The sequence below is a fragment of the Oncorhynchus nerka genome, linkage group LG24 (assembly GCF_034236695.1).
Source record: "Oncorhynchus nerka isolate Pitt River linkage group LG24, Oner_Uvic_2.0, whole genome shotgun sequence".
Classification (NCBI taxonomy): Eukaryota; Metazoa; Chordata; class Actinopteri; order Salmoniformes; family Salmonidae; genus Oncorhynchus; species Oncorhynchus nerka.
In genome coordinates this window covers 81,509,442-81,535,461 of record NC_088419.1, presented here as the reverse complement: position 1 = coordinate 81,535,461, position 26,020 = coordinate 81,509,442, and the positions used below count along the sequence as shown (strand labels likewise).

The window sequence follows — 26,020 nt, the reverse complement described above, 5'->3', positions numbered from 1 at the left end:
TGCCATCAAATCCAATTTTATTTGTCACATGCGCCGAATACAACAGAAGCAGAGTGAAATGCTTACTTACAAGCCCTTAACCAACAATGCACTTTTAAGAAAATAGAGGGAAATATTTACTAAATAAAATAAAGTAAACATTTAAATAAAAAGTTCAATAAAATAACAATAAAGAGGCTTTCTACAGGGGGTACCAGTACTGAGTCAGTGGGGTGGTACGGGTTAGTCGAGGTCATTTGTACATGTAAGTAGTGATAAAGTAACTATGCATCATTCTCACTTTAGTGTTCTTTCTAATGTGAAATTACATCATGGCATGACATGTTTTCTCATGGGTAGTTTCCTCATTAGCTGACAGAAAACACGCTCATTATATTGTTTTAATGAAAGGATATGGCTACAAACTTTCACAAGATCTAATTAGGCTAATTCTAGTTCCTCTCTCTCAGAAGAATCCACCGATTACTCAATCAGGCTAATCAATGAGGTGCTTTGTTAATTGATTACATCCTGACCTTCCGGGCAAACCCCTAGAGACCCGGTGGTTCTTCAGGACAAAGTTTGGAGACAACCTGCCCGAGTCACTTTTTCCAGGTCTCCCTTGGGAAACAGGTCTTCTCACCTCAATGGGACTTCCTGTGTAATTTAAATAACGATGAAATAGAATAAAAGTACCGGTATTCTGATTTGATGAAGACCCCTAAATGGGAAACAAGGGTAAAGATCTAGAGAACAGATAGACTCAGAGATAGCAGTCATAATGGTATATATGATCTGTATACTACTGTCATGTGACTCCTGTCAGATGTCCACTTTACCTGGTGTTTATGTTTTTCTGTCCATTTGCTCCTGAAGCAGTAGACTCCAGTCCGTTTTAGCCTTTTTACCCACATAGCAAGGACGGTTAACACCTACTTCAAATGTCAGGCAAAGCCCTTGACTACATAATGACAGCCATTAGCAGAGTTATGGGAGGCTGAGTGGGGTGTGCGTGTGTCTGGATCTCGATGCCACAGAAGCTCTTTAGACAGGCTACACTCTTAATACACATGAACTCATACACACACAGCACTGCAGACAGCAGAGTAACAGCATGCTCGAAAACACAGTGCTCTCCATACAGTACACACATAATGACTATCATACAAAACAGGGACGTTGCTGTGGCGATGAGGGCAGGACAGCCAAAGATGCAGGTTTGGGAAGATGAAAAAGAGATACATGGCATTTCAGCTTTCTGCAAAAAGTATCCTTGGAATGCGTTTTGTTTGTGTGTCAGAGATCCTCCATTGCTCTTCATCAAAACAAGCTCAAAGACACATTTCTTTATGACTGGGTCAACAAGATCAGCAGCTACATAGAATCAGGGAGAACCTCCTTTGAAATGGATGAAATCAATTCCAGATATTTCAGCTATTATTCAAGACTGGATTTGGGGAAACTGGGCAATGGGCCAGATGAACATAAAAACAAGACAAAGAAACAGACTGATCTAGATACTGATCTAAACTTTGAGAGACAGTGAGTGACAAGAGACGAGACATTTATGGGAATGAAAAATGATCATGTTCTTTTTCTCAATATAAAAACAGACAAAGATGCAGTCCCTGGGGACCAAACATTATGGCGACAGACAGCTGATGATGACATAGTGGATGAGGCAGGCTTTAGGGGATACATAGTCCCGGTGTGTCCCCCCACCCATGGCTGGGTCTGTCCCGCTCACAGCTGACTGGCCAGGGTGGAGCCGATGATGTCCTCTAACGCAGCCACCTAAGGGGACAGAGATGAGATATTTTACCCTCTGTCTGTTTGCTCAGGGAGATAAAAACAGTTAACCAGCCACCCACAGACTGAGGAAATTATGCCTTAATCTGGGCTGAAATTGTCTTTAAATGGTTTGTAATAATCAAACTGAATTTACACAGAACAGTTTGTATGTAAGGCAAAGCACTGAGTGGTTATGATGTGACATACAGTATGTCTACCAGAACAGTGCATACCACAAAAAGACGAGTGACTGTAAGAGCAGCGATTAAGCATTCTGATCAGAAGGTGTATGCAACAGACCCTTTCTATGCAAGGCAGTTGGCTTATATTCAAACCGGAATGCCACCACACTCTAATCCAGGGGTCTCCAAACCTTTCTAGCACGAGAGCTTGTTTTAGAAAAGGAAACACGTTGCAAATCACTCTTTTTTTATTAAGCTTTGAAACGGTCACATTCTCTTCTACACTGAGACTGATCCCCGGCTCCTTGGTATGCAAGAGATGCGTTTTCTGTAAATATACCTGGTAAAATTAGGGGTGTTGAAAATTCGTCATTGGCTTTGATACTCTGATTGGTTAGAGATGATCCAATCATTGATGACTTTGTTTTGAACAACACCCCTAGTTTTGATGTCACCATAAAGACTTCAACGATGGCAGTCTCAGACTGAAGTATGTAGCGAACGATAGAGCAGCCGAAGGATTCACTTCGCAGGCAAACAGTCGCAGGCAAACAGACAAGGGCAATATTGCTGGAAATTAATTGGCAGATGTGTTACGTTTGGCTTTTTAAACCAAGTGGCGAACCAGGGGTGGGATAATGTTAGTGTGGCTTTGATTGGATAGTAGCTGTGAGCTTTATGGTTTTGACAGTTCACAAGGAAGAAACTAAAAAATGCATGTACTTTCATAATTGCTTGGCGAGCTACTCATAGGTGGGCTGCGCACTACTGGTAGCATGAGATCGACCTGTTGGAAACCCCTGCCTCACCTGTGTTCCCTCTCCTACGGTGAGGTTCTTGAGCTGGTAGACGCTGACCTGCCCGTCACTGTCCCCCACTAGGATACAGTCTGTCTCAGTAGCAAACAGCAGGGAGGTCAGCTTCACCCCGGGACTGGCCAGGCTCACTATGGTGGGGTCCAGGCTTGGGAGAGGGACAAGGGCAAGGTGTAAATGCTGTCTATTGTTTATTCACAGGCCAAACTCAGAGTAAAGAGTTGAGCTTTATTATTGTAGCTTCATATTTCTGGAAATGCATTAAGAGAAGGAACTACAATATATAGAAAGGGAGAGAAAGAGACAGTGAAATCAATTTATTAAGAGAGAGAGTAATAGAAAAGGTAAGAGACAGACAAAGAGAGACTACTCACATGCTGGCTCCCAGGTCCCAGATCTCCACGCGTCCCTCGTTGACAGCCCCAAACACGGTGGCCCACTTGGGGGACCACATGACATCATAGACGGCACTCTGGGTCGAGGTGAAGCCCAGCACGGGAGTGAACAGGTCCTGCCGCCACAGCTGGATCGTCCAATCAGAGGAGCAGCTCAGGAAGACATCTGAGCAGAACGGAGACCATGTGATCCGGTACAGAGGGCCCTGAGAGCAAAGAGAGGTACTAGGGTTAGGGTCAGAATTGAGGCTAGAGTTGAACCTGGATGTGGACATGAAGCTATGGTTAGGGTTAGGGTTGAACATGACGCTAGGGTTAGGGTCAGAATTGAGGCTAGGGTTAGGGTTGAACCTGGATGTGGACATGAAGCTAGGGTTAAGGTTGAACAGGGATTTGGACATGAATCTAGGGTTAGGGTGGTGGTAGAGGCTAGTGTTAGGGTTGAACAGGGATGCAGACATGAAGCTAGGGTTAGGGAATGAATTAATGGCATTGTATTATTCAGTCCAGCAGAGAGCATCTGTACGGCCTGAAGGATTGGTTCATACTTTGTGTGCTATGTAGGTCTCCAGGAACTGTTCGTTATAGGAACAGGAACACTTGTGGATGTGGCCCTCCTCTGTACCAGCAAGGTAGATGTTGGAGTCCTAAAAACACAGGAATAAGTAACTAAAACAACGCATGTGGAACTATCCTTTATGGAAACTTAAGAACACTCTGGTCACTCACCGTGGGATGGAAGTCAAAACAGAGCCCCGGTGCCTGCCGTGATATGAGTGCCTCGCTCTTCTTCTCTTTGTCTCCAACCTGCTTCTTGGCTTTCTCATTCCTCGTCCTCTTCAGCTTCATCAGGTCTGTGGAGGTATGGGTTAGAGCACATACAGTTGAAGTCAGAAGTTTACATATACCTTAGCCAAATACATTTAAACTCAGTTTTTCACAATTCCTAACATTTAATCATAGTAGAAATGCCCAGTCTTAGGTCAGTTAGGATCACCACTTTATTTTAAGAATGTGAAATGTCAGAATAATAGTAGAGAGATATTTCTTTCAGCTTTAATTTCTTTCATCACATTCCCAGTGGGTCAGAAGTTTACGTACACTCAATTAGTATTTGGTAGCATTGACTTTGGGTCAAACGTTTCGGGTAGCCTCCCACAAGCTTCCCACAATAAGTTGGGTGAATTTTGGCCCATTCCTGCTGACAGAGCTGGTGTAACTGAGTCAGGTTTGTTGGATCCTTTTTCAGTTCTGCTGACACATTTTTTATAGGATTCAGGTCAGGGCTTTGTGATGGCCACTCCAATACCTTGACTTTGTTGTCCTTAAGCCATTTTGCCACAACTTTGGAAGTATGCTTGGGGTCATTGTCCATTTGGAAGACTTATTTGCGACTAAGCTTTAACTTCCTGACTGATGTCTTGAGATGTTGCTTCAATATATCCACATAATTTTCCTTCCTAGCCTATCAGAAGCTTCTAAAGCCATGACATAATTTTCTGGAATTTTCCAAGTGGTTTAAAGGCACAGTTAACTTAGTGTATGTAAACTTCTGACCCACTGGAACTGTGATGCAGTGAATAATAAGTGAAACAATCTGTCTATAAACAATTGTTGGAAAAATGTAAATGTCTGCAAGAGTTTTCAGCTGACTGGAAGGTTATGGGGGAAAATGTCTGCAAGAGTTGTCAGCTGACTGGAAGGTTATGGGGGGAAATGTCTGCAAGAGTTGTCAGCTGACTGGAAGGTTATGGGGGGAAATGTCTGCAAGAGTTGTCAGCTGACTGGAAGGTTATGGGGGAAAATGTCTGCAAGAGTTGTCAGCTGACTGGAAGGTTATGGGGGAAATGTCTGCAAGAGTTGTCAGCTGACTGGAAGGTTATGGGGGGAAATGTCTGCAAGAGTTGTCAGCTGACTGGAAGGTTATGGGGGAAAATGTCTGCAAGAGTTGTCAGCTGACTGGAAGGTTATGGGGGGAAATGTCTGCAAGAGTTGTCAGCTGACTGGAAGGTTATGGGGGAATGTCTGCAAGAGTTGTCAGCTGACTGGAAGGTTATGGGGGATGTCTGCAAGAGTTGTCAGCTGACTGGAAGGTTATGGGGGATGTCTGCAAGAGTTGTCAGCTGTCTGGAAGGTTATGGGGGGGATGTCTGCAAGAGTTGTCAGCTGTCTGGAAGGTTATGGGGGAAATGTCTGCAAGAGTTGTCAGCTGTCTGGAAGGTTATGGGGGAAATGTCTGCAAGAGTTGTCAGCTGTCTGGAAGGTTATGGGGATGTCTGCAAGAGTTGTCAGCTGACTGGAAGGTTATGGGGGATGTCTGCAAGAGTTGTCAGCTGACTGGAAGGTTATGGGGGGAAATGTCTGCAAGAGTTGTCAGCTGACTGGAAGGTTATGGGGGAAATGTCTGCAAGAGTTGTCAGCTGACTGGAAGGTTATGGGGGAAATGTCTGCAAGAGTTGTCAGCTGACTGGAAGGTTATGGGGGAAATGTCTGCAAGAGTTGTCAGCTGACTGGAAGGTTATGGGGGATGTCTGCAAGAGTTGTCAGCTGACTGGAAGGTTATGGGGGATGTCTGCAAGAGTTGTCAGCTGACTGGAAGGTTATGGGGGAAATGTCTGCAAGAGTTGTCAGCTGACTGGAAGGTTATGGGGGGAAATGTCTGCAAGAGTTGACAGCTGACTGGAAGGTTATGGGGGAAATGTCTGCAAGAGTTGTCAGCTGACTGGAAGGTTATGGGGGGAAATGTCTGCAAGACTTGTCAGCTGACTGGAAGGTTATGGGGGAAATGTTTGCAAGAGTTGTCAGCTGACTGGAAGGTTATGGGGGGAAATGTCTGCAAGAGTTGTCAGCTGACTGGAAGTTTATGGGGGGAAATGTCTGCAAGAGTTGTCAGCTGACTGGAAGGTTATGGGGGGAAATGTTTGCAAGAGTTGTCAGCTGACTGGAAGGTTATGGGGGAAATGTCTGCAAGAGTTGTCAGCTGACTGGAAGGTTATGGGGGGAAATGTCTGCAAGAGTTGTCAGCTGACTGGAAGGTTATGGGGGAAATGTCTGCAAGAGTTGTCAGCTGACTGGAAGGTTATGGGGGGAAATGTCTGCAAGAGTTGTCAGCTGACTGGAAGGTTATGGGGGGAAATGTCTGCAAGATTTGTCTGAAAAAATGTCAACAAAAATATGAAGTATTTTAGAGGGTGGATATTTGGGATACTTGGAGGGGGCATACTAATAGAAAGGTTTCCCAAAACTTTCAGAGATTGAGGTAAAACTGGACCTATGCAGTCGAGGCCTTTCCGCAGGAACCACTTGCTGATCCTGCCGTCTGCAGACACAGAGATGAGTGTCTCTCCCTTGTCCTCCCCTGAGGCACCCCTCTCATGGTCGATCCACCTTACCTGCCACACAGGGCTTGTGTGCTTGTGGGCACAGTCACTACACACACACACACACAGACACAGACACAGACACGTTGAGGTGCTCCAAGTTTTCCTAGACGTAGTCACTACGCAGCTTTCCTGTAGCTCTCACAGATGTCATTTCTACCAGCTTTGTTACATGTCTGTGTGAGATCATTAGATATTCCAGTGTCCAACTGAGATTACAAATAGTAGACAGTCTGTGACATCACAGCCCAGCTAGTCAGTCATAACAACAACAGACAGATGTTGAGTAACGGGGAGAAATGTACAGGAGATACTGTAAAAACAGTAGATATTTGGTGTAAATGCGTCACTCTATTGAATTCACACAAATATATTGCGCTAGTATCTGGGGAACGATGGAACAGCTTGTTAAAAGGCTTGTTATGTGTTTTTGTTGGCTGGCAGGCCTTCCGTTGTTTCCTCTGCATCACGGTAACCATCTCCCTTTCAGTGTAGGTTTCCTGTTGTTTTATTCTTTAAACATAGTCCTTGACATGATCGACTGTGCAATACGTGCATTTCCAAATGAACATGAAAAAGTTTTGAAATAAGAAATCAAATGTTTTTAAATAAGACTTATCCTTGTTTCCATCATTAATGTTTCCAATATTGTTCATCACCTCAATCTTTTGTGATTATCAAAAAAGTTTATACATTACAATTGCTATTATTTTAAATTATAAACAGAACATAGACCTACTCCACTTATATAAAGGTAAAGCCTATGGGTAAAGCCGAAATGTTTGTGACTGTGGGCTATGCTTTGTAAACCATATAGTGGTCCCCAATTACATGCAGCCATGGGTCGATTTTTCCGTGAGAAGATGGTCGGGGAGTCAGAACATAGTTATAAATCATTTGTACACTGCAAATTGAACGCAAGAATCCAAAACAGATATGGTATTTGACAAAATCATGATAACATTGGGATACGATCACATATCCCTCTGTATTTATGCGTATAAATACCTGTGAGCAGATTTCCTAAATTAAAATCATGTGCAAGCTAATTTCCTGGTAATATTACAGTATTTTATCTCCAAGAACAAAAACTATAACATTTATTTTATTCATTTTATTTTGCTCAGAAAACTTGGTGGGGAACCCTGTCACATCGCCTGTTTGTCTGCCAGGATACAGTGCCACCTGGTGTCTATGAGAAATAAGACATGTAGATTAGGTTGTCTCTCTCTCTCTTTCTCTCTGAGGAGACACAGACCCACCTGCTGTCAATGACGGGTGTCTTCTCTCTGCTCTCGACATTGTAGGTGGCTATGCTGCCATCATGCATCCCCACTGCTAGCTGGCTGGCATTGCTTGCCGAAAAGTCCAAAGTAGTCACTCCACTCTCACAGGTAAAGACCCTCTCAGGCCACTGTAGATACAAGATACAAAACTCACTAGCTTAGTCACTAGAGAACTATTCTCTAACCTGGCACTGGTACAGTAGCCTAGTTTCAGATCTGTTTGTGCTGCCTTGCCAAATGTTTGGCATGATAAAGTCCATAGGAATATACAGCACACATACAGTAGGGCAAAAAAACGTATTTAGTCAGCCACCAATTGTGCAAGTTCTCCCACTTAAAATATGAGAGAGGCCTGTAATTTTCACCATAGGTACACTTCAACTATGACAGACAAAATGAGAAAAGAAATCCAGAAAATCACATTGTAGGAATTTTAATGAATTTATTTGCAAATTATGGTGGAAAATAAGTATTTGGTCAATAACAAAAGTTTATCTCAATACTTTGTTATATACCCTTTGTTGGCAATGGCAGAGGTCAAACGTTTTCTGTAAGTCTTCACAAGGTTTTCACACACTGTTGCTGGTATTTTGGCTCATTCCTCCATGTAGATCTCTTCTAGAGCAGTGATGTTTTGGGGCTGTTGCTGGGCAACACAGACTTTCAACTCCCTCCAAAGATTTTCTATGGGGTTGAGATCTGGAGACTGGCTAGGCCACTCCAGGACCTTGAAATGCTTCTTACGAAGCCACTCCTTCGTTGCCCGGGCGGTGTGTTTGGGATCATTGTCATGCTGAAAGACCCAGCCACGTTTCATCTTCAATGCCCTTGCTGATGGAAGGAGGTTTTCACTCAAAATCTAACGATACATGGCCCCATTCATTCTTTCCTTTACACGGATCAGTCGTCCTGGTCGCTTTGCAGAAAAACAGCCCCAAAGCATGATGTTTCCACCCCCATGCTTCACAGTAGGTATGGTGTTCTTTGGATACAACTTAGCATTCTTTGTCCTCCAAACACGACGAGTTGAGTTTTTACCAAAAAGTTCTATTTTGGTTTCATCTGACCATATGACATTCTTCCAATCTTCTTCTGGATCATCCAAATGCTCTCTAGCAAACTTCAGACGGGCCTGGACATGTACTGGCTTAAGCAGGGGGACACGTCTGGCACTGCAGGATTTGAGTCCCTGGCGGCGTAGTGTGTTACTGATGGTAGGCTTTGTTACTTTGGTCCCAGCTCTCTGCAGGTCATTCACTAGGTCCCCCCGTTTGGTTCTGGGATTTTTGCTCACCGTTCTTGTGATCATTTTGACCCCACGGGGTGAGATCTTGCGTGGAGCCCCAGATCAAGGGAGATTATCAGTGGTCTTGTATGTCTTCCATTTCCTAATAATTGCTCCCACAGTTGATTTCTTCAAACCAAGCTGCTTACCTATTGCAGATTCATCTTCCCAGCCTGGTGCAGGTCTACAATTTTGTTTCTGGTGTCCTTTGACAGCTCTTTGGTCTTGGCCATAGTGGAGTTTGGAGTGTGACTGTTTGAGGTTGTGGACAGGTGTCTTTTATACTGATAACAAGTTGAAACAGGTGCCATTAATACAGGTAATGAGTGGAGGACAGAGGAGCCTCTTAAAGAAGAAGTTACAGGTCTGTGAGAGCCAGAAATCTTGCTTGTTTGTAGGTGACCAAATACTTATTTTCCACCATAATTTGCAAATAAATTCATTAAAAATCTTCCAATGTGATTTTCTGGATTTTTTTTTCTCGTTTTGTCTGTCATAGTTGAAGTGTACATATGATGAAAATTACAGGCCTCCCTCGTCTTTTTAAGTGGGAGAACATTGGTGGCTGACTAAATACTTTTTTGCCCCACTGTAGATCTGGGACCAGGCTACATGTACAGCACAATTTCAGAAACTAATGGTATGAACTGAAATACAGAAGAAAACAGAAAGGCGAGAAGTGTCAGTTACCGTGGGGTTCTTCAGAGACCAGCAGCAGATCAGGCCTGATTTCTGGTCTTTGAAGTCAAACTGTCCATATCCCACTGCAAGAAGGTCCTGGAGAAGGAAATAACATGGAGAGAGAGAGTTTATTTGTTTAAAAAATATTACACACATCAAAAGACAAATAAATAAGTGAATAAAGATAGAATCATACTGGGTTCCTCTTGTTCCAGGCCATACTGCTGACGTTGTGTCCTGAAGTCAGCTCACAGCTGAAGGACCAGAGGCGCTCCAGGGCAGGGGTCAGAGTGCTCTCCTCATCCAGGGAACTCTCCTCTCTCCTGCTCACCACCGTGGGCAAAACCTTGGGCACACTGTCAGGATCTGGCACATCCAACAAACATGGTTGTTTATAAGTAATAAGGCATTCAATATGTAACATTACTAAATATCAATTCAAGTTGATAAACATATGATCCGAACCTGATGAAGACCTAAGGGTTTAAACGTTGCAGCTAATAAACCACACGGGGACATAGATTACAGTGTACTGTTTGCCTGCAAACGTCACCAAAAAAAACACTACCCACTGGGCAAAAACTGGTTGAATCAACATTGTGTCCATATAATAAAAAAATATATATATGTAATGACGTTGAATCAAAGTGGAAAACTGATTGGATTTGCATAAAGTCCTCAACTTAACCTAAATTCAAATGTCATGATGTTGATTTCACGTTGAATTCACGTTAGTTGACAACTCAATCAAATGTAAATAAAAAAAATAGACGTTGAACTGACGTCTGTGCCCAGTGGGTAGAGACGCATGCATCAGTAACAACCATACCTTCCAATGTGGGGAGCTGTCTGTATGCAGCCAGCTTCGGCTGGTAGATGTTCTCCAGAATGATCCTTTCCATCACGAACAGATCCTGCTGGAACTTCTCTGTCTGCAGAATCAGTTCCGGGTCCGGTTCATCTTCAGACGGAACCACGAAAGGCTCCATCTCGATCCGCGAGCTAGAGGCACTCGCTGGAAAAGAAAGACGCCCGTTAATATCACACATCATCATGAAATAAACTGTAAATAAATAAGAAATTCTACAACTGCTGCAGGATCATAACCATAACCTTTGTCCTCTAATATGGTTATATTCTATTAATGACAGTGTTACTGTACCTATGCTAGTGGTGCTGATGACAGACATGGTTCTCTCGGCGGCTCTGGTGGGGTCCAGTCTGTGATTGGAGACAATCTCAGGGACGCTGGCCTTGTCTGTGTCTGGAGACAAGGCAGCCTCCCCCAGCCCTGCGCTGCGGAATGAGTCATACATATCCCAGGTGGTGGCTGTGGTGGCTATAAAGAGGGCAAAGGAGACCATTGCTATCTTGTAACAACAGGCATAGAGGCCAAAGGCCCACTGGTTGAATCAATGTTGTTTCCATGTAATTTCAATGAAATGACGTTGAACCAACATGGAATTGAAGTTGAATTGACATCAGTGCCCAGTGGGGGGGTGGTAAACAAACAAAAGACTAACTGAAGAAGCTGTGCTTGGGTGATAGCCATTGTGTGAGAGGTGAGATAAGAACAACAGACAAGAGTGCTCTCATATCTCATAGCAAGGATGAAGTGCATCCTAACCTGCATCCACCATGGTGATGGCCTCACTCTGGACCTCCTTGGTCTTGGGCGCTCCGTTGAACGTCTGCATGGAACGCTCCACGTACTTATCATTCCCCATTCTGTTCTTACACAGCTCCATGTACAGATTGTTTCTCTCTCTTCCGACAGAGGATGATTGACAGAACACAAGTTGCATTCAAATTTATATAAACTACATAGCTAGCAAGGAACTGCATTATGAGGTACTGAGGCTTGAGCCTGGAATCTACATCATTTGGATCTACATATGACCTATTTCATTCTGAATCTGGAAAATGTGATCGCTTACTTGACAGATTCAGCTTCCTCAGAGTCCACAGACACAGAGACGGCTGGCATGTGCAGTAGCCAGAGGGTCTCTGACTCGATGAGGTACCGATCCACCACGTCGTCCAACATCTCCTCCTTTATCAACTCTTTCACCTCTTCCCTCCTCACCTGGACATCTGACAGGACAGAAATATACATCAATAACATAAATAAAAGCATCCAGGTTATAAAAATGGTACATTTTGGGGTAACTTTGCATCCCGGTGTTCTCAGATTACATATACTTGCAATCAAGTTGCAATACAACTGCTGTCAGAATACACAATGAATGTTTTGTCATCATAGTGATATAGCTGCCATGGCAGCAGCATACTCCTGTAACATCATCAGTAAATGAAAGGAGAGTGAAATGATTGTCAACCTGAGAGACTGATGGAGATGTCCCTTTTGGAGGATGGGTCCTCAATCTCTTCATTCATCGACTCCATCGTGGACTGGCTTCCTCTGGACACTGTGCTGCTTCCAAACACTGACCTGACATACGACAGGCAGCACTACTCTGTCATAATCACCAGTCATATTACTTCAAAATGTTTACAAGAGAATTAGAGTGTGAGATTAGGGTACTCAAAGCAGTACATAGTTCAATGACCATAAAGTTATGCACATTGTCTTCTAAATAATGTTGCTTTTGAAAAGTGAATATTCTGAGAGTGTGTTACCTGGTAAAGGGCCCAGCGAAGCTAGCGTTGGTTGTTGTCTGGTATGTCGTAGAGTAGAAGTCTGACATGGTGCCACCAGAGGTGTCACTGGCAAAGATCTTACTGTGTTTCGACATCACTGCTGCAGGGTCCGGCTGGTAGAGAGGCTGTGGGGTGACGTCCTTGCCATTTTCATCAAAGACCTGTGGGAGGGATGTAACTTTTTAACTGACGCACAGTAATTGTTATTGCAATGTCAAATCAAATCAAAATGTATTGGAGAGGGGGAAGGTGTACACAGATTTGTAGGTGCAGTGAAACGCTTGTGTTTAGACTAGCTCCAACAGTGCAGTAATACTTAGCAATAAAAAAAATATATACACACATAATCCAGAAGAAAGTGGGTGAAACATAAAGTGACCAGTGTTCAATGACTCTATGTACATAGGGCAGTAGTCTCTAAGGTGCAGGGAGAGAACCGGGTGGTAGCTGGCTAGAACAGTGTCTAAGGTTCAGGGCAGGGTACTGGGTGGAGGCCGGCTAGGGATAACTGCAAACCAGTATGGCCTGAAGATAGAAGCTGTTTAGCAGTCTCTCGGTCCCAGCTATGATTTGAGAACAAGGCTACCTAAATTGTATCAGCATATTGATTGCACGACACACAGGGCTAATACTCCCGACAACTGCTACTCTAACTCCCGCGATGCATACAAAGCCCTCCCCCGCCCTCCCTTCGGCAAATCAGACCGTCTTATAGGCAGAAAATAAAACCGGATGTACCTGTGACAAGAACAATTCATCGCTGGTCTGACCAATCGGAAGCCACGCTTCAAGATTGTTTTGATCACGCGGACTAGAACATGTTCCCGGTCAGCCTCAGAGAACAACATTGACCTATACGCTGACTGGGTGAGTGTGTTTATAAAGAAGTGCATTGGAGATGTTATACCCACTGTGACTATTAAAACCCACCCTAACCAGAAACCGTGGACGGATGGCGGAATTTGCACAAAACTGAAAGCGCGATCCACCGCATTTAACCATGGAAAGAAGTCTGGAAATATGGCTGAATATAAACAGCATAGTTATTCCAAGGCAATCAAACAAGCGAAATGCCGATAGAGGGACAAGGTGGAGTCGCAATTCAATGGCTCAGACACGAGACGTATGTGGCAGGGTCTACAGGAAATCACGGACTACAAAAACAAAAGCAGCCACGTCACGGACACCTACGTCACGCTTCCAGACAAACTAAACACCTTCTTTGCCTGCTTTGAGGATAATACAGTGCCACCGTCGCTGCTCGCAAACAAAGACGGCAAAACCCCCCCTCTCCTTCTCCATGGCTGACGTGAGTAAAACATTTAAACATGTTAACCCTCGCAAGGCTGCTGGCCCAGATGCATCCCTAGTCTGTTGTTCCCACATGCTACAAGATGGCTACCTACCATTGTTCCTGTACCCAAGAAGGCAAAGATAACGGAACTAAATGACTACCGGTACAGGGACAGTCATTTAGCACTCACTTTTGTTATCATGAATTGCTTAGAGAGACTAGTCTAGTTTGCCCCAACAGGTTCACAGATGACGCAATTGCCATCACATTGCACACTGCCTTATCCCATCTGGACAAAAATAATACCTACGTAAGAATGCTGTTCATTGACTACAGCTCAGCATTCAACACCATAGTACCCTCCAAGCTCATCATCAAGCTGGAGGCCCTGGGTCTCAACTCCGCCCTGTGCAACTGGGTCCTGGACTTTCTGATGGGCCGCCCCCAGGTGGTGAAGGTAGGAAATAACATCTCCACTTCGCTGACCCTCGAAACTGGGGCCCCACAAGGGTGTGTGCTCAGCCCTTTCCTGTACTCCCTGTTCACCCACGACTGCGTGGCCATGCACGCCTCCAACTCAATAATCAAGTTTGCGGACGACACAACAGTAGTGGTCTTGATCACCAACAACGACGAAACAGCCTACAGGGAGGAGTTGAGGGCACTCGGAGTGTGGCGTCAGGAAAACAACCTCTCACTCAACGTCAACAAAACAAAGGAGATGATCGTGGACTTCAGGAAACAACAGAGGAAGTACCCCCCTATCCACATCGACGGGACAGCAGGGGTGAAGGTGGAAATTTTGAAGTTCCTGGGCGTACACATCACAGACAAACTGAAATGGTCCACCCACACAGACAGTGTGGTGAAGAAGGCGCAACAGCGACTCTTCAACCTCAGGAGGCTGAAGAAATTTGACTTGTCACCTAAAACTCTGACAAACGTTTACAGATGCACAATCGAGAGCATACTGTCGGCCTGTATCACAGCCTGGTACGGCAACTGCACCGCCCTCAACCACAAGGCTCTCCAGAGGGTGGTGTGGTCTGCACAACAAATCACCGGGGGCAAACTACCTGCCCTCCACGACACCTACAGCACCCGATGTCACAGGAAGGCCAAAAAGATCATCAACATCCACCCGGGCCATTGCCTGTTCACACCGCTATCATCCAGAAGGGGAGGTCATTACAGGTTCATCAAAGCTGGGACCGAGAGATTGAAAAACAGCTTCTATGTCTAGGCCATCAGACTGTTAAACAGCAATCACTAACTCAGAGGCTGCTGCCTACATTGAGACCCAATCACTGGACACTTCAATAAATGGATCACTAGTCACTTTAAACAATGCCACTTTAAATAATGCCACTTTAATAATGTTTACATATCTAACATTACTCATATCACATGTATATACTATTTTATACCATCTATTGCACCTCGCCTATGCCGCTCGGCCATCGCTCATCCATATACTTATATGTACATATTCTCATTCACCCTTTAGATTGTGTGTATTAGGAAGTTGTTGGGGAATTGTTAGATTTCTTGTTATTACTTGATTACTAGATATTGCTGCACTGTCGGAACTAGAAGCACAAGAATTTCGCTACAGTCGCATTAACATCAGATAACCATGTGTATGTGACCAATAAAATTTGATTTGATGATGCACATATACTGTCTCCGGCTTCTAGATGGTAGCGGGGTGAACAGGCCGTGGCTCGGGAGGCTGAGGTCCTTGATGATCTTCTTGGCCTTCCTGTGACACCGGGTTCTGTAGATGTGGGGCTCCTGTGTGGTACAGTGGTCTAAGGCACTGCATCTCAGTGCCAGAGGTGTCACTACAGACCCTGGTTCGATTCCAGGCTATATCACAAACGGCCGTGATTCGGAGTCCCATTGGGCGGGGCACAATTGGCCCAGCGTCGTCCGGGTTAGGGTTTGGCTGGGGTAGCCATGATTGTAAATAAGAATTTGTTCTTAACTGACTTGCCTAAATTAAATAAAGGTTATAAAAATTCCAATAAATGTCCTGGAGGGCAGGCAGTGTGCCCCTGGTGATGCATTGGGCTGACCGCACCAACCTCTGGAAAGCCCTGTGGTTGTGGACGGTGCAATTGCCATACTGGACGGTGCAATTGCCATACCAGGCGGTGATACAGCCTGACCAAATGCTGTCAATGGTGCATCTATAGAAGTTAGTGAGGGTTTTAGGGGCCAAGCCAAATTTCTTCAGCCTCCTGAGGCACTGTTGCACCTACTTCACCACGCCGTCTGTGTGAAGGGACCATGTCAGGTTGTCAGTGATGTGCACGCCGAGGAACTTCTGACCTCCACTGCGGCCCCACGATCAGCTCCTTAGTTTTATTGACATTGAGGGAGAGGTAGGCGGTCTCATCATTGTTGGTAATCAGGCCTACCACTGTTGTGTCATCAGCAAACTTGACAATTGAGTTGGAGACATGCACAGCAAAGCAGTCATGGGTGAACAGGGAGTACAGGAGGAAGCTAGCCTGCAATGTATCAAAGAAGACGTGTCAATAAAGGGCTGTACCTGAACTGTGTGTTTTGGTGTTTGAACAGAGCTTTTATCCAAGATTTTACTGTCAGCAGCCAAACTGAAACTTTTCCGGCTCACTGAGGCATTGATACTCCGAGCATATGTTGAGCTGTGGTTGACCCGGAGTACGCCTGATGTTGAGACATTCATTACCCGGGAAGATCTGAAAGACAGTAAAAGCATCTAACATCAAGTTAGACCCCATCTACTAGCTTAAATTGTAAAAAATGAATAAAGAAATGAGATCACACTGATTTATTACACAGTAACGTGATTTCATAGTGCAAAGGATATGGTGAAATGACAGGGTGTTAAATGCCTTGGAGAGCATAGCCTAGGAGTAAAAGTGCTGATAACAGTCTACATACAGTAGCTAGCAAGCATCACCTGCCATTACCATTAGTATTTTAGCTTAATAGTTAGCGTTTAGGGTAACTAGCTAGCTAGCAACTTACGGTGTAACTTTCAGAGTGGGTTTCTTCGGTTTTGCTCTGGTGGTGGACATTTTTGGTGGTCTTATGTCGTCGTTAGTACAAAGGCAATAGTGGTGTTTACTAATCGGTTTTTGACTTCGTTATATATTCGAGGCAGCAAGAAAGCTAACTAACTAACTTCACGCTTCACAGTTTATTGTTTCATATTACTATAGCAACATACTCCTCCCATAAAACGGATAAGATTATGATTGGTCAGGAAAATTTACGAACGACCCCAGTTAGTGTATATATCCACGTTTTTGGGACGCTGTTGTCTGCTTTTTTGGACAGTGCTTGTCCATAACATAAATGCATCCGTTTTGAAAATATCATTTTGGATGTTTTTACATTTAATTAAGACGTTTTAGCTAGCTACTCCACGGTAGGTGGCAGTACACGGGTTATAGTTCTCCATGGGGGACGACATCCCTGTAGAAGAAGAGTACGCACGGTTAGCTAGCTTAGCTAACGTGCTTTAGCTAATAAACTTCGCATGAATCAAGTACCAGCTCATCAATACTCTCGTTCGGTTTCATACACAAGGTGAGTTGCTCTCGTGCTTGCTTCCGAATTGCATTTCAGAGCAAACTAGCTACCTAACTTGTTTGCTAACATCTGCCTAGCTAGTTATACCTGCCTGGCTAGCCACATCTGAAAGGTTGAATGCATCTAGCTAGCAACCTGGAACTTTCAATGGTTACAAATAGTTGACATTTGAATAATGTAATCGTTTTATGGTTTATTGCATTGCATAACAAAATAAGTGTCAATGTTTGTTTACTTAGCTAGCTTTAAAACCTTTCTTGCTGACCTTGGGGTTATATCCTCAATCTATTTTTATACCATACAAAAATATAACCGCAACGATTTTATTGAGTTACAGTTCATATATGGAAATCAGTCAATTGACAAATTAATTAGACCCTAATCCATGGATTTCACGACTGGACAGGGGAGCAGCCATGAGTGGGCCTGGGCCCCTCCACTGGGGAGCCAGTCCCAGCCAAACATAATTATTTTTTTCCCCACAAAAAGGGCTTTATTACAGACATGAATACTCCTCAGTTTCATCAGCTGTTCGGGTAGCTGGTTGCATGTGGCCTGAAATTGTGACTGGTTGGTCGTACTGCCAAATTATCTATGGTGTTGGAGGTGGCTATGGTAGAGAAATGAACATTAGATTCTCTGGCAACAGCTTTGGTGGACATTCCTGCAGTTAGCATGCCAATTGCATGCTCCCTCAACTTGACACATCTGTGGCATTCTGTTGTGTAACAAAACTACACATTTGTGGCCTTTTATTGTCTCCAGCACAAGGTCCTGTGTAATGATAATGCTGTTTAATCAGGTTCTTGATATGCCACGGCACCTGTCAGGTGGTTGGATTATCTTGGCAAAAGATAAATTCTCACTAACAGGGATGTAAACAAATTTGTGCACAATATTGGAGAAATAAGCTTTCTGTGCGTATGGAACATTTCTGGGATCTTTTCAGCTCATGAAACATGGAACCAACACTTTACAAGTTGCGTTTTATATTTTTGTTCAGTGTATATATAAAACAAGTCCTTGATTTTTCTCATATTTCTAGGATATTGACACCAGTCTACTACAATGGAAGTCCTAATGCATCACCTTCAGCAGAGAATCTTACCCCACCTGCCCAGAGCCTTCACCACTCCTTGTAAGAGCCATTCAAGCTGTGCTGCTGGACATTCCCCAAATCCAACCCCCATTGGCTCCATCTCCCGACCTAGCACACACCTTCCCCTAGTATCCCGCCTCTTCCAGCCCTCCAACCTGCGTGATGTGGGGCAGGAGAGTCGTGCTCAGGGGGAGATGACCTGCAAGAGCCAGAGACTGATGCAGCAGGCAGGTCTCATCCACCCTTCCAACCCTGGCTGCTACTACTACCTCCCAGCCACAGTGCGCTCCATGGAGAAGCTGGTGAGGCTGATCGACCAGGAGATGCAGAGGATTGGTGGGCAGAAGCTGGACATGCCCAGCCTGTGCTCTGCGGAGCTGTGGAGACGCAGCGAGCGCTGGAACCTGATGGGAAAAGAGCTGTTCCGCCTGAGGGATCGCCACGGAGCTGAGTACTGCCTGGGCCCCACCCATGAGGAGGCAGTGACAGAGCTGCTGGCCTCCCAGGGAACCCTGTCCTACAGACAGCTGCCTCTAATGCTTTACCAGGTAAAGGCTATAGTATTGCACCAGATTAAACCTTATTCATTAGTTTATTCATAGTGGGGCTTCTTTCTTCTTATTGTACACTTGGGTTTATATTATAATGGTATTAAACTGATGTATGTTTCATTTGTCTATGCAGATGACCCGCAAGTTCCGTGACGAGCCAAAGCCTCGGTTCGGGCTGCTACGGGGGCGGGAGTTCTACATGAAGGACATGTACACATTTGATGTGAGTGAAGAGGCTGCCTACCACACGTATGAGTCTGTATGTCAGGCTTACAACAGTCTCTTCTCCCGGCTGGGCCTGCGCATTGTTCAGGTCCAGGCAGACACAGGGAAAATCGGAGGTAAACTCTCCCACGAGTTCCAGCTCCCAGCAGACATCGGAGAGGACAGACTACTGGTCTGTGGGAGCTGCTCCTTCTCTGCCAATGTGGAGACCATGCAACCAGGCCGGACTGACTGCCCACAGTGCCAGGCAGGCACACTGGTGGAGTCCAAGGGCATAGAGGTGGGTCATACATTCTACCTTGGCACCAAATACTCCCACATATTCAATGCCACCTTCAATAACACCCAGAACAAGCCTGCTGTCACTGAGATGGGCTGCTTCGGGCTGGGGGTGACCCGGATCCTTGCTGCCGCCATAGAGGTGATGTCCACAGAGGAGGCTATCCGCTGGCCTGGGCTACTTGCCCCGTACCAGGTCTGTGTTCTGCCCCCTAAAAGGGGAAGTAAGGTGGATGAGGTGGCTGGTTTAGCTGAGGAGGTGGCTCTTTCTCTGGGGGAGGCTCTGCCCAGCCTAAGAGGTGAGGTGGTTCTGGATGACCGCACACAGATGACCATTGGTAAGAGGCTGAAGGATGCCAGTCAGCTTGGATATCCCTACGTGGTGGCATTGGGGCAGAAGGCTACAGAGGAGATACCCAGGTTTGAGGTGATCTGTCAGCAGACTGGTGAGACTATGTTCCTCAGTAGGGATGGACTGGTAGACCTACTCAAACGAGTGGAGACAGTCTGAGTTGGACTGATCTTGACCTGGAACTGGACTAAACTATTGAACTCTGGAACTCTATTGCTCCTCTGAAATGGCATGCTTGTGGTTGGGTGGGATGATACATGGTAAAGAGGCTACTGCTCAACAGCCCTATACCTACTAAGGCCAATCTAAGTCTGATGCAAACTGAGCTGGAATAAAAGCTATTATTACACTGTTATGGACATGTGTGTGTGGGGTAGGGTGGAAGTAGCCCTTGATCATGACTCTCAGTTCCATTACATTACACATACAGTTGTCGGAAGTTTTCATACACCTTAGCCAAATACATTTAAACTCAGTTTTTCACAATTCCTGACATTTAATCCTAGTGAAAATTCCCTTAGGACAGTTAGGATCACCACTTTATTTTAAGAATGTGAAATGTCAGAATAATAGTAGAGTGATATTTCAGCTTTTTTCTTTCAACACATTCCCAGTGGGTCAGAAGTTCACTCAATTAGTATTTGGTATCATTGCCTTTTAAATGGTTTAACTTGGGTCAAATGTTTTGGGTGGCCTTCCACAAGCATCCCACAATAAGTTGGTTGAATTTTTGGCCCATTCCTCCTGACAAAGCTGGTGTAACTGAGTCAGGTTTGTAGGCCTCCTTGCTCGCACACGCTTTTTCAGTTCTACCCACAAATGTTCTATAGGATTCAGGTCAGGGCTTTGTGATGGCCACTCCTAAACCTTGACTTTGTTGTCCTTAAGCCATGTTGCCACAACTTTGGAAGTATGCTTGGGGTCATTGTACATTTGGAAGACCCATTTGCGACCAAGCGTTAACTTCCTGACTGAGGTCTTGAGATGTTGCTTCAATATATCCACATAATTCTCCTGCCTCATGATGCTATCTATTTTGTGAAGTGCACCAGTCTCTCCTGCAGCAAAGCACCCCCACAGCATGATGCTGCCACCCCTGTGCTTCATGGTTGGGATGGTGTTTGTTTTTTTCACATCAAAATACGTTCATCTCTAGGAGACAGAACGCGTCTCCTTCCTGAGTGGTATGACGGCTGTGTGGTCCCATAGTGTTTATACTTGCGTACTATAATTTGTACAGATGAACGTGGTACCTTCAGGTGTTTGGAAATTGCTCCCAAGGATAAACCGAGACTTTTGGAGGTCTACAATTTTTTTCTAAGGTCTTGGCTGACGTCTTCTGTTTTTCCCATGATGTCAAGCAGAGGCACTGAGTTTGAAGGTAGACCTTGAACTACATCCACAGGTACACTTCCAATTGACTCAAATGATCAGAAGCTTCTAAAGCCATGACATAATTTTCTGGAATTTTCCAAGCTGTTGAAAGGCACAGTCAACTTGTATGTAAACTTCTGACCCACTGAAATTGTGATACAGTGAAATAATCTGTCTGTAAAAAATTGTTGGAAAAATTACTTGTCATGCACAAAGTAGATGTCCTAACCGACTTGCCAAAACTATAATTTGTTAACAAGACATTTGTTGAGTGGTTGAAAAACTAGATGTAATAACTCCAACCTATGTAAACTTCCGACTTCAACTGTAAGTCAATTGGACGAAGGCGTCTTCTGTACGAGGAAGTTTTGTTAAGAGCCGCGAAGCTCGGTCTGAACATTAACACGGATCGCTTGCGGTACGGTTTTGGAAGCATACGGACCTTCGCTTTCATATCAGCAAGGAAAAAATAAATACATTAATAAAGGTTCAATTGATGCATACCTTTTATAGGGTTAGGGTTCCCGCATGGTCACATTTCCATGTTACAGAAAACAGATGGAAGACAGTGGACTACCTGTGCTTATTAGCTATCTGAGTCTCCGAACACCTGTGTAAATGGAAGATGGACGTGTTGTCACTTAAAAATACTGTCAACTGCAACTGTTAAAACCGGTTAAGACAGTGTACAGTAAGTGTGTATTTTGCATTTGTGAAATAATTTTTGATGTGATATGAAAGTAGAGGGATTTAGGTTTCTAGAACCGTACCGCAATTGAGAATCGATTCACATTTAGATGGAGTATTTGGCTGTTTATGCTTCCAGAGCCAATTCACCCTTTAAATAGAAGTCCTTTAGTCCAATATTGGGCCGGTGGAAGAGGATCAATAATTATTCTCAAATTACATTGGTTCATTAGTCATTTGTGATGTCTGTCATTAAAAATATTTTTTCATCCGGACTCGGTCAGATACAGAAACACGAGTCATAGACACACATTGCAGCGGAACAATTGAATCAAAGCTCTAACTGTTCCCCCTACGGAAGCGTTTTGATATTGCACCGCAACGTTCACGTGTAAATAACTTGTATGATTTTGGTCTACATACTTTATGTAGACATATTTATTTTCGTACGTGTCGCTTCAGTAGTTAATACTAAAAAAAAACGTAATTCAGCAACTAGTTTAATCTTCAAATACATCCACCTTATTTGGAGTGAATATGGCTTCACTATCACAACAGGGCGATGATAGCGACGATGGAATGGACGACTTTATGGAGAAATTCAAGAAAGAGAAATATAGCAACGCCTTTTCCGAGAAGAACTGGGAAGAGGTAGTAAAGACATGTAACTAGCTACATCTCTACAAACACGACTGATATAGCACTGACAGTTTTCAGTCCTTGGAGTGATGGCTAGCTAACGTTGGCTAGCTAACCAGTCATATCTAGCCATCTATGGATGGGCGCTAACGACAAATGTTAGCTAGCTAGAATACTATTAAAGATTTGTTTAAGTGGCTAAATCATTTTGATATAAAACAGTTTTCTTTACATTTTGTCATACTGCCAGTCTCATTGATTGGCTAGCTAGGAAGTTATGGTAGGTACTGGCGAAGAGTCGTGCACACAGCTATGCCCATGGTTTCCAGAGGCCACATGCTTTACTACCTCTCTCATTCATTGCACTGCCCTGCAGGAGTTCGATAAGGTGCCTATGTTCATGAAGACGGCGCCTGATGAGATTGACCCCATGAAACACCCGGAGCTGGCTGCTATTCAGTCCATCATCCACGACGATGACAGACCACTAGAGGGTATGGTAGCCATTGCTGTACTTTTTTTCCACTCCCGAGGAATGAATTGGCTGTCCCAACCAAACCCAGAGTCAATGGTTGTTTCCTTATTTCTACTTAGAGCAAGCCGAGAGCCTGAAAGATGAGGGGAACGACTACTTCAAAGAGAAGAACTATAAGAAAGCTATAGTGTCCTACACAGCTGGACTGAAGAAGAACTGCAGTGACTCTAATGTCAATGCCATCCTGCTCACTAACCGAGCGGCAGCACACTTCCACCTGGGTACAGACCTGTTCTTAGAACCTACCCATCTGTAGAGCTCATCTTGGTCTGGGATGTTTGTTGCAGCCACTCTCTCTTCTTGCCTTGCAGGTAACATGCGCTCTGCACTGAATGATTCTGTCGCTGCAAAGAAGTTTAAACCAGACCACCTCAAAGCATTAATTAGAGGTTTGTCCATAGAATAAATATCACATTTGACTATTCTACTGGAAGACACATCTAGACACTGAACATTTGCTATGAGACAAATGCTGTTTGCATGACTCTTCTCTCTCATTCTCCTGCTGTGTGACTGTCTGTGCAGGTGCCTCGTGTTGTATGGAGCTGAAAAAATATACAGATGCCCTGCTGTGGTGTGAGGAGGGGCTCAAGCTGCAGCCCACAGACAAGAAGCTACTGGAGCTGAGAGCTACAGCAGATAAACACAAGGTATATTACAGGCCTTAATATGGCCTTGACTCCTTTCTGTTGTGGAGTCCAGTCCATATTTTAGATGAACCTATGCTAAAATGGTTGTATTTGTGGTTTAGAGAGCAGCAGAGAGAGATGCCAGGAAGGCGAAGGTTAAAGAAAAGAAGGAACTCAGTGAGCGAGAGGCTCTGCTGGCTGCTATAAAGGTGAGCAAGATCATAGTCACACAAGACGCGCATCCGACCACATGATTCCTTCATAAGGAGGATTGACAAGGGAACTGCCGCATGGCAATACATAGTTTTTATGAAACACATGCTTTACAGGGGCGTGGCATCAAGTTACTGAAGCCTAAACAGCGTCCTAAGCGCAGCTCTGACAGTGACGATGATAATAGAGGCCCCTCTAGAGCCATGGCAGGCCTGGACCTGGACGGTCTGTGTTCTGTGGAGGCCACAGGGGCCACTGTGTTCCTGAATGAACAGGGTGTCATGCATTGGCCAGTCTTATTCCTCTACCCCGAACACCAACAAACAGACTTCATCTCAGCCTTCAGCGAATCCTCCAGGTATGATTATCTCTCATCTCTCTCAACAGAATGTGGGGTTGGAAGGGTCTACATAAAATGACAGTGTTGGTTTGTAGATCTGAGAAATCATCCAACCCAATATTCTACAAGATGTCTAAAGTAGAACCAACATTACATGGTGATGACCAATAACACTCAAAATAATACAGATTTTATAAACTGGGTGGTTCGAGCCCTGAATACTGATTGGCCGACAGCCGTGGTATATCAGACCGTATACCACGGGAATGTTAAAACATACATTTTTACTGCTTTAATTACATTGGTAACCCCTTTTATAATAGCATTAAGGCTCCTCAGGTGTTTTTGGTGTATGGCCAATATACCACGACTAATAACTGTGTCCAGGCACTCTGCGATGAATCTTGCCTAAGAACAGCCCTTAGCTGTTGTATTTTGGGCATATACCACACCCCCTCGTGCCTTATTGCTTAAACATAACATTGGCTTTTTTAGCTTTCTTGATCACCTGACTCTCATGTTTGGAGAGGAACTCCCACCTTGGGACACTAACCGGAAGTACTCTCCCCAAAACCTCCAGGTCAGTAGTTTTTACTTTGCTTTATTGGTTTCATTGAACAGTTTTGGGGTTATATCCTCTATCTCTGAAATTGTGTTTTCCTTAGTTGGTTCTATTTTGCCATTCTGACTCCTTAGCTGTTCTTTGAAGACCACGAGAAAGAGTCCTTATATCAAGTCAATCCAGAGACGCCTCTCATTAAAATCCTTCAGCATAAAAGGTACGGAATGTATTTTTTTCTCACTTGTTTGAACTCACTTGTATACTGTGACTTGCTAATTGCTTTCTCATGGCTGATCTTTCCTGCTTTCTTTGACAGGTGTTTTGTAAAAGCAGGAAGTCCCAGCTTTGTCATTCTGGTAAATGGGTCGCCGTTTTGCGAGAAGTTCTTATCAGAAAGGAAAACCATTCGACTGTAATGACACCTCATTAATCAGCCTAGACCTGTCAATCTCAGACTACTGGTATGAACTCTTTCCCACCAATCGGAAAGGACTGCACTCTTCTCCACTCCCTGCCCAAAGTATATGTAAAAGTGTAGATTTAGCTATTTAAGAGCAGAGATTAATGTTATGTTTGGGAGCCTTTACATTGTTCCAGATATCTCCAACATACTATGTGATTGGCAAGATTGCAGTGTTCTTTACTGTAAATATAGATCAAATTCTACATCAGTGTCAATCCGGGAACCTGTCATAAAATCTGTTATAATTAAGTCACCATGTCACTTACTAAAAGGCCTTACAACAAAGTATTGCAATTTGTGTCATTTCCTTTTCACTGTCAACAACATAACATAGTATGATTGTGAAAGCCAAGCCAACCCATATGTTACACATGTAGTTGACAAGACTCAATCTGACTAAACCAGCTTTTCTTGTCATGTAAGAACATTTTCCAGCTGCTTGTGTGTTACAGTGCACCGTAGTACCAAGCAGCATTACGCAGTAAGCTGGCTGGCTTTATGAAAATACTCTTTATTTTCGGGTCTGTAGAAAATACCTGGGACAGGTTAAACCAATAAGCTTTAGAACAGTGTTTCCCAAACTCGGTCCTTGGGACCCCAAAGGGTGCACTTTCTTTTTTTTTTTTTTGCACAAGCACTACTCAGCGTATTCAAATAATCAACTAATCATCAAACTTACATTATTTGTATCCGCTGTGTAGTGCTAGGGCAAAAACGAAATGTGCACAGAGTTTGGGA

The 26,020-nt window shown here is 44.2% G+C and overlaps 3 protein-coding genes across 3 annotated transcripts; 2 read left to right on the top strand and 1 right to left on the bottom strand.

The window, feature by feature from the left end:
* On the bottom strand, window positions 1-16,943 carry dnai4 (dynein axonemal intermediate chain 4). Its single transcript, XM_029633235.2, has 17 exons — window positions 16,768-16,943; window positions 16,307-16,475; window positions 12,435-12,616; window positions 12,134-12,246; window positions 11,732-11,888; window positions 11,422-11,561; window positions 10,957-11,133; window positions 10,624-10,809; window positions 9,991-10,160; window positions 9,804-9,890; window positions 7,805-7,956; window positions 6,434-6,591; window positions 3,892-4,016; window positions 3,711-3,809; window positions 3,142-3,368; window positions 2,762-2,915; window positions 1-1,773 (listed from the first exon to the last, which is right to left on the bottom strand). The coding sequence occupies exons 1-17, from the start codon at window positions 16,815-16,817 to the stop codon at window positions 1,723-1,725; spliced, it is 2,397 nt and encodes a 798-aa protein (XP_029489095.2). The 5' UTR covers window positions 16,818-16,943; the 3' UTR covers window positions 1-1,722.
* Window positions 16,944-17,056: 113 nt separating this feature from the next.
* pars2 (prolyl-tRNA synthetase 2, mitochondrial) lies at window positions 17,057-20,195 on the top strand. Its single transcript, XM_029633233.2, has 3 exons — window positions 17,057-17,331; window positions 18,380-18,981; window positions 19,118-20,195. The coding sequence occupies exons 2-3, from the start codon at window positions 18,403-18,405 to the stop codon at window positions 19,997-19,999; spliced, it is 1,461 nt and encodes a 486-aa protein (XP_029489093.2). The 5' UTR covers window positions 17,057-17,331; window positions 18,380-18,402; the 3' UTR covers window positions 20,000-20,195.
* A 2,037-nt stretch (window positions 20,196-22,232) lies between these two features.
* ttc4 (tetratricopeptide repeat domain 4) lies at window positions 22,233-25,567 on the top strand. Its single transcript, XM_029633234.2, has 10 exons — window positions 22,233-22,552; window positions 22,917-23,034; window positions 23,135-23,296; window positions 23,387-23,464; window positions 23,601-23,725; window positions 23,827-23,913; window positions 24,034-24,275; window positions 24,753-24,837; window positions 24,954-25,036; window positions 25,136-25,567. The coding sequence occupies exons 1-10, from the start codon at window positions 22,439-22,441 to the stop codon at window positions 25,233-25,235; spliced, it is 1,194 nt and encodes a 397-aa protein (XP_029489094.2). The 5' UTR covers window positions 22,233-22,438; the 3' UTR covers window positions 25,236-25,567.
* The last annotated feature ends 453 nt before the right edge of the window (window positions 25,568-26,020 follow it).

Excerpts from the sequence above, each read along its gene's own strand:
- dnai4 (XM_029633235.2), bottom strand. The coding sequence starts at position 16,817 with ATGTCCACCACCAGAGCAAAACCGAAGAAACCCACTCTGAAAGTTACA. Across the intron at positions 12,617-16,306 it reads CACCAAAACACACAGTTCAG|GTCTTTGATGAAAATGGCAA; the intron begins GTACAGCCCTTT and ends TCCCTCCCACAG. Across the intron at positions 11,134-11,421 it reads CATCACCATGGTGGATGCAG|CCACCACAGCCACCACCTGG; the intron begins GTTAGGATGCAC and ends CCCTCTTTATAG.
- pars2 (XM_029633233.2), top strand. The coding sequence starts at position 18,403 with ATGGAAGTCCTAATGCATCACCTTCAGCAGAGAATCTTACCCCACCTG. Across the intron at positions 18,982-19,117 it reads TGCCTCTAATGCTTTACCAG|ATGACCCGCAAGTTCCGTGA; the intron begins GTAAAGGCTATA and ends TTGTCTATGCAG.
- ttc4 (XM_029633234.2), top strand. The coding sequence starts at position 22,439 with ATGGCTTCACTATCACAACAGGGCGATGATAGCGACGATGGAATGGAC. Across the intron at positions 23,465-23,600 it reads CCTCAAAGCATTAATTAGAG|GTGCCTCGTGTTGTATGGAG; the intron begins GTTTGTCCATAG and ends CTGTCTGTGCAG. Across the intron at positions 23,914-24,033 it reads CTCTGCTGGCTGCTATAAAG|GGGCGTGGCATCAAGTTACT; the intron begins GTGAGCAAGATC and ends CATGCTTTACAG.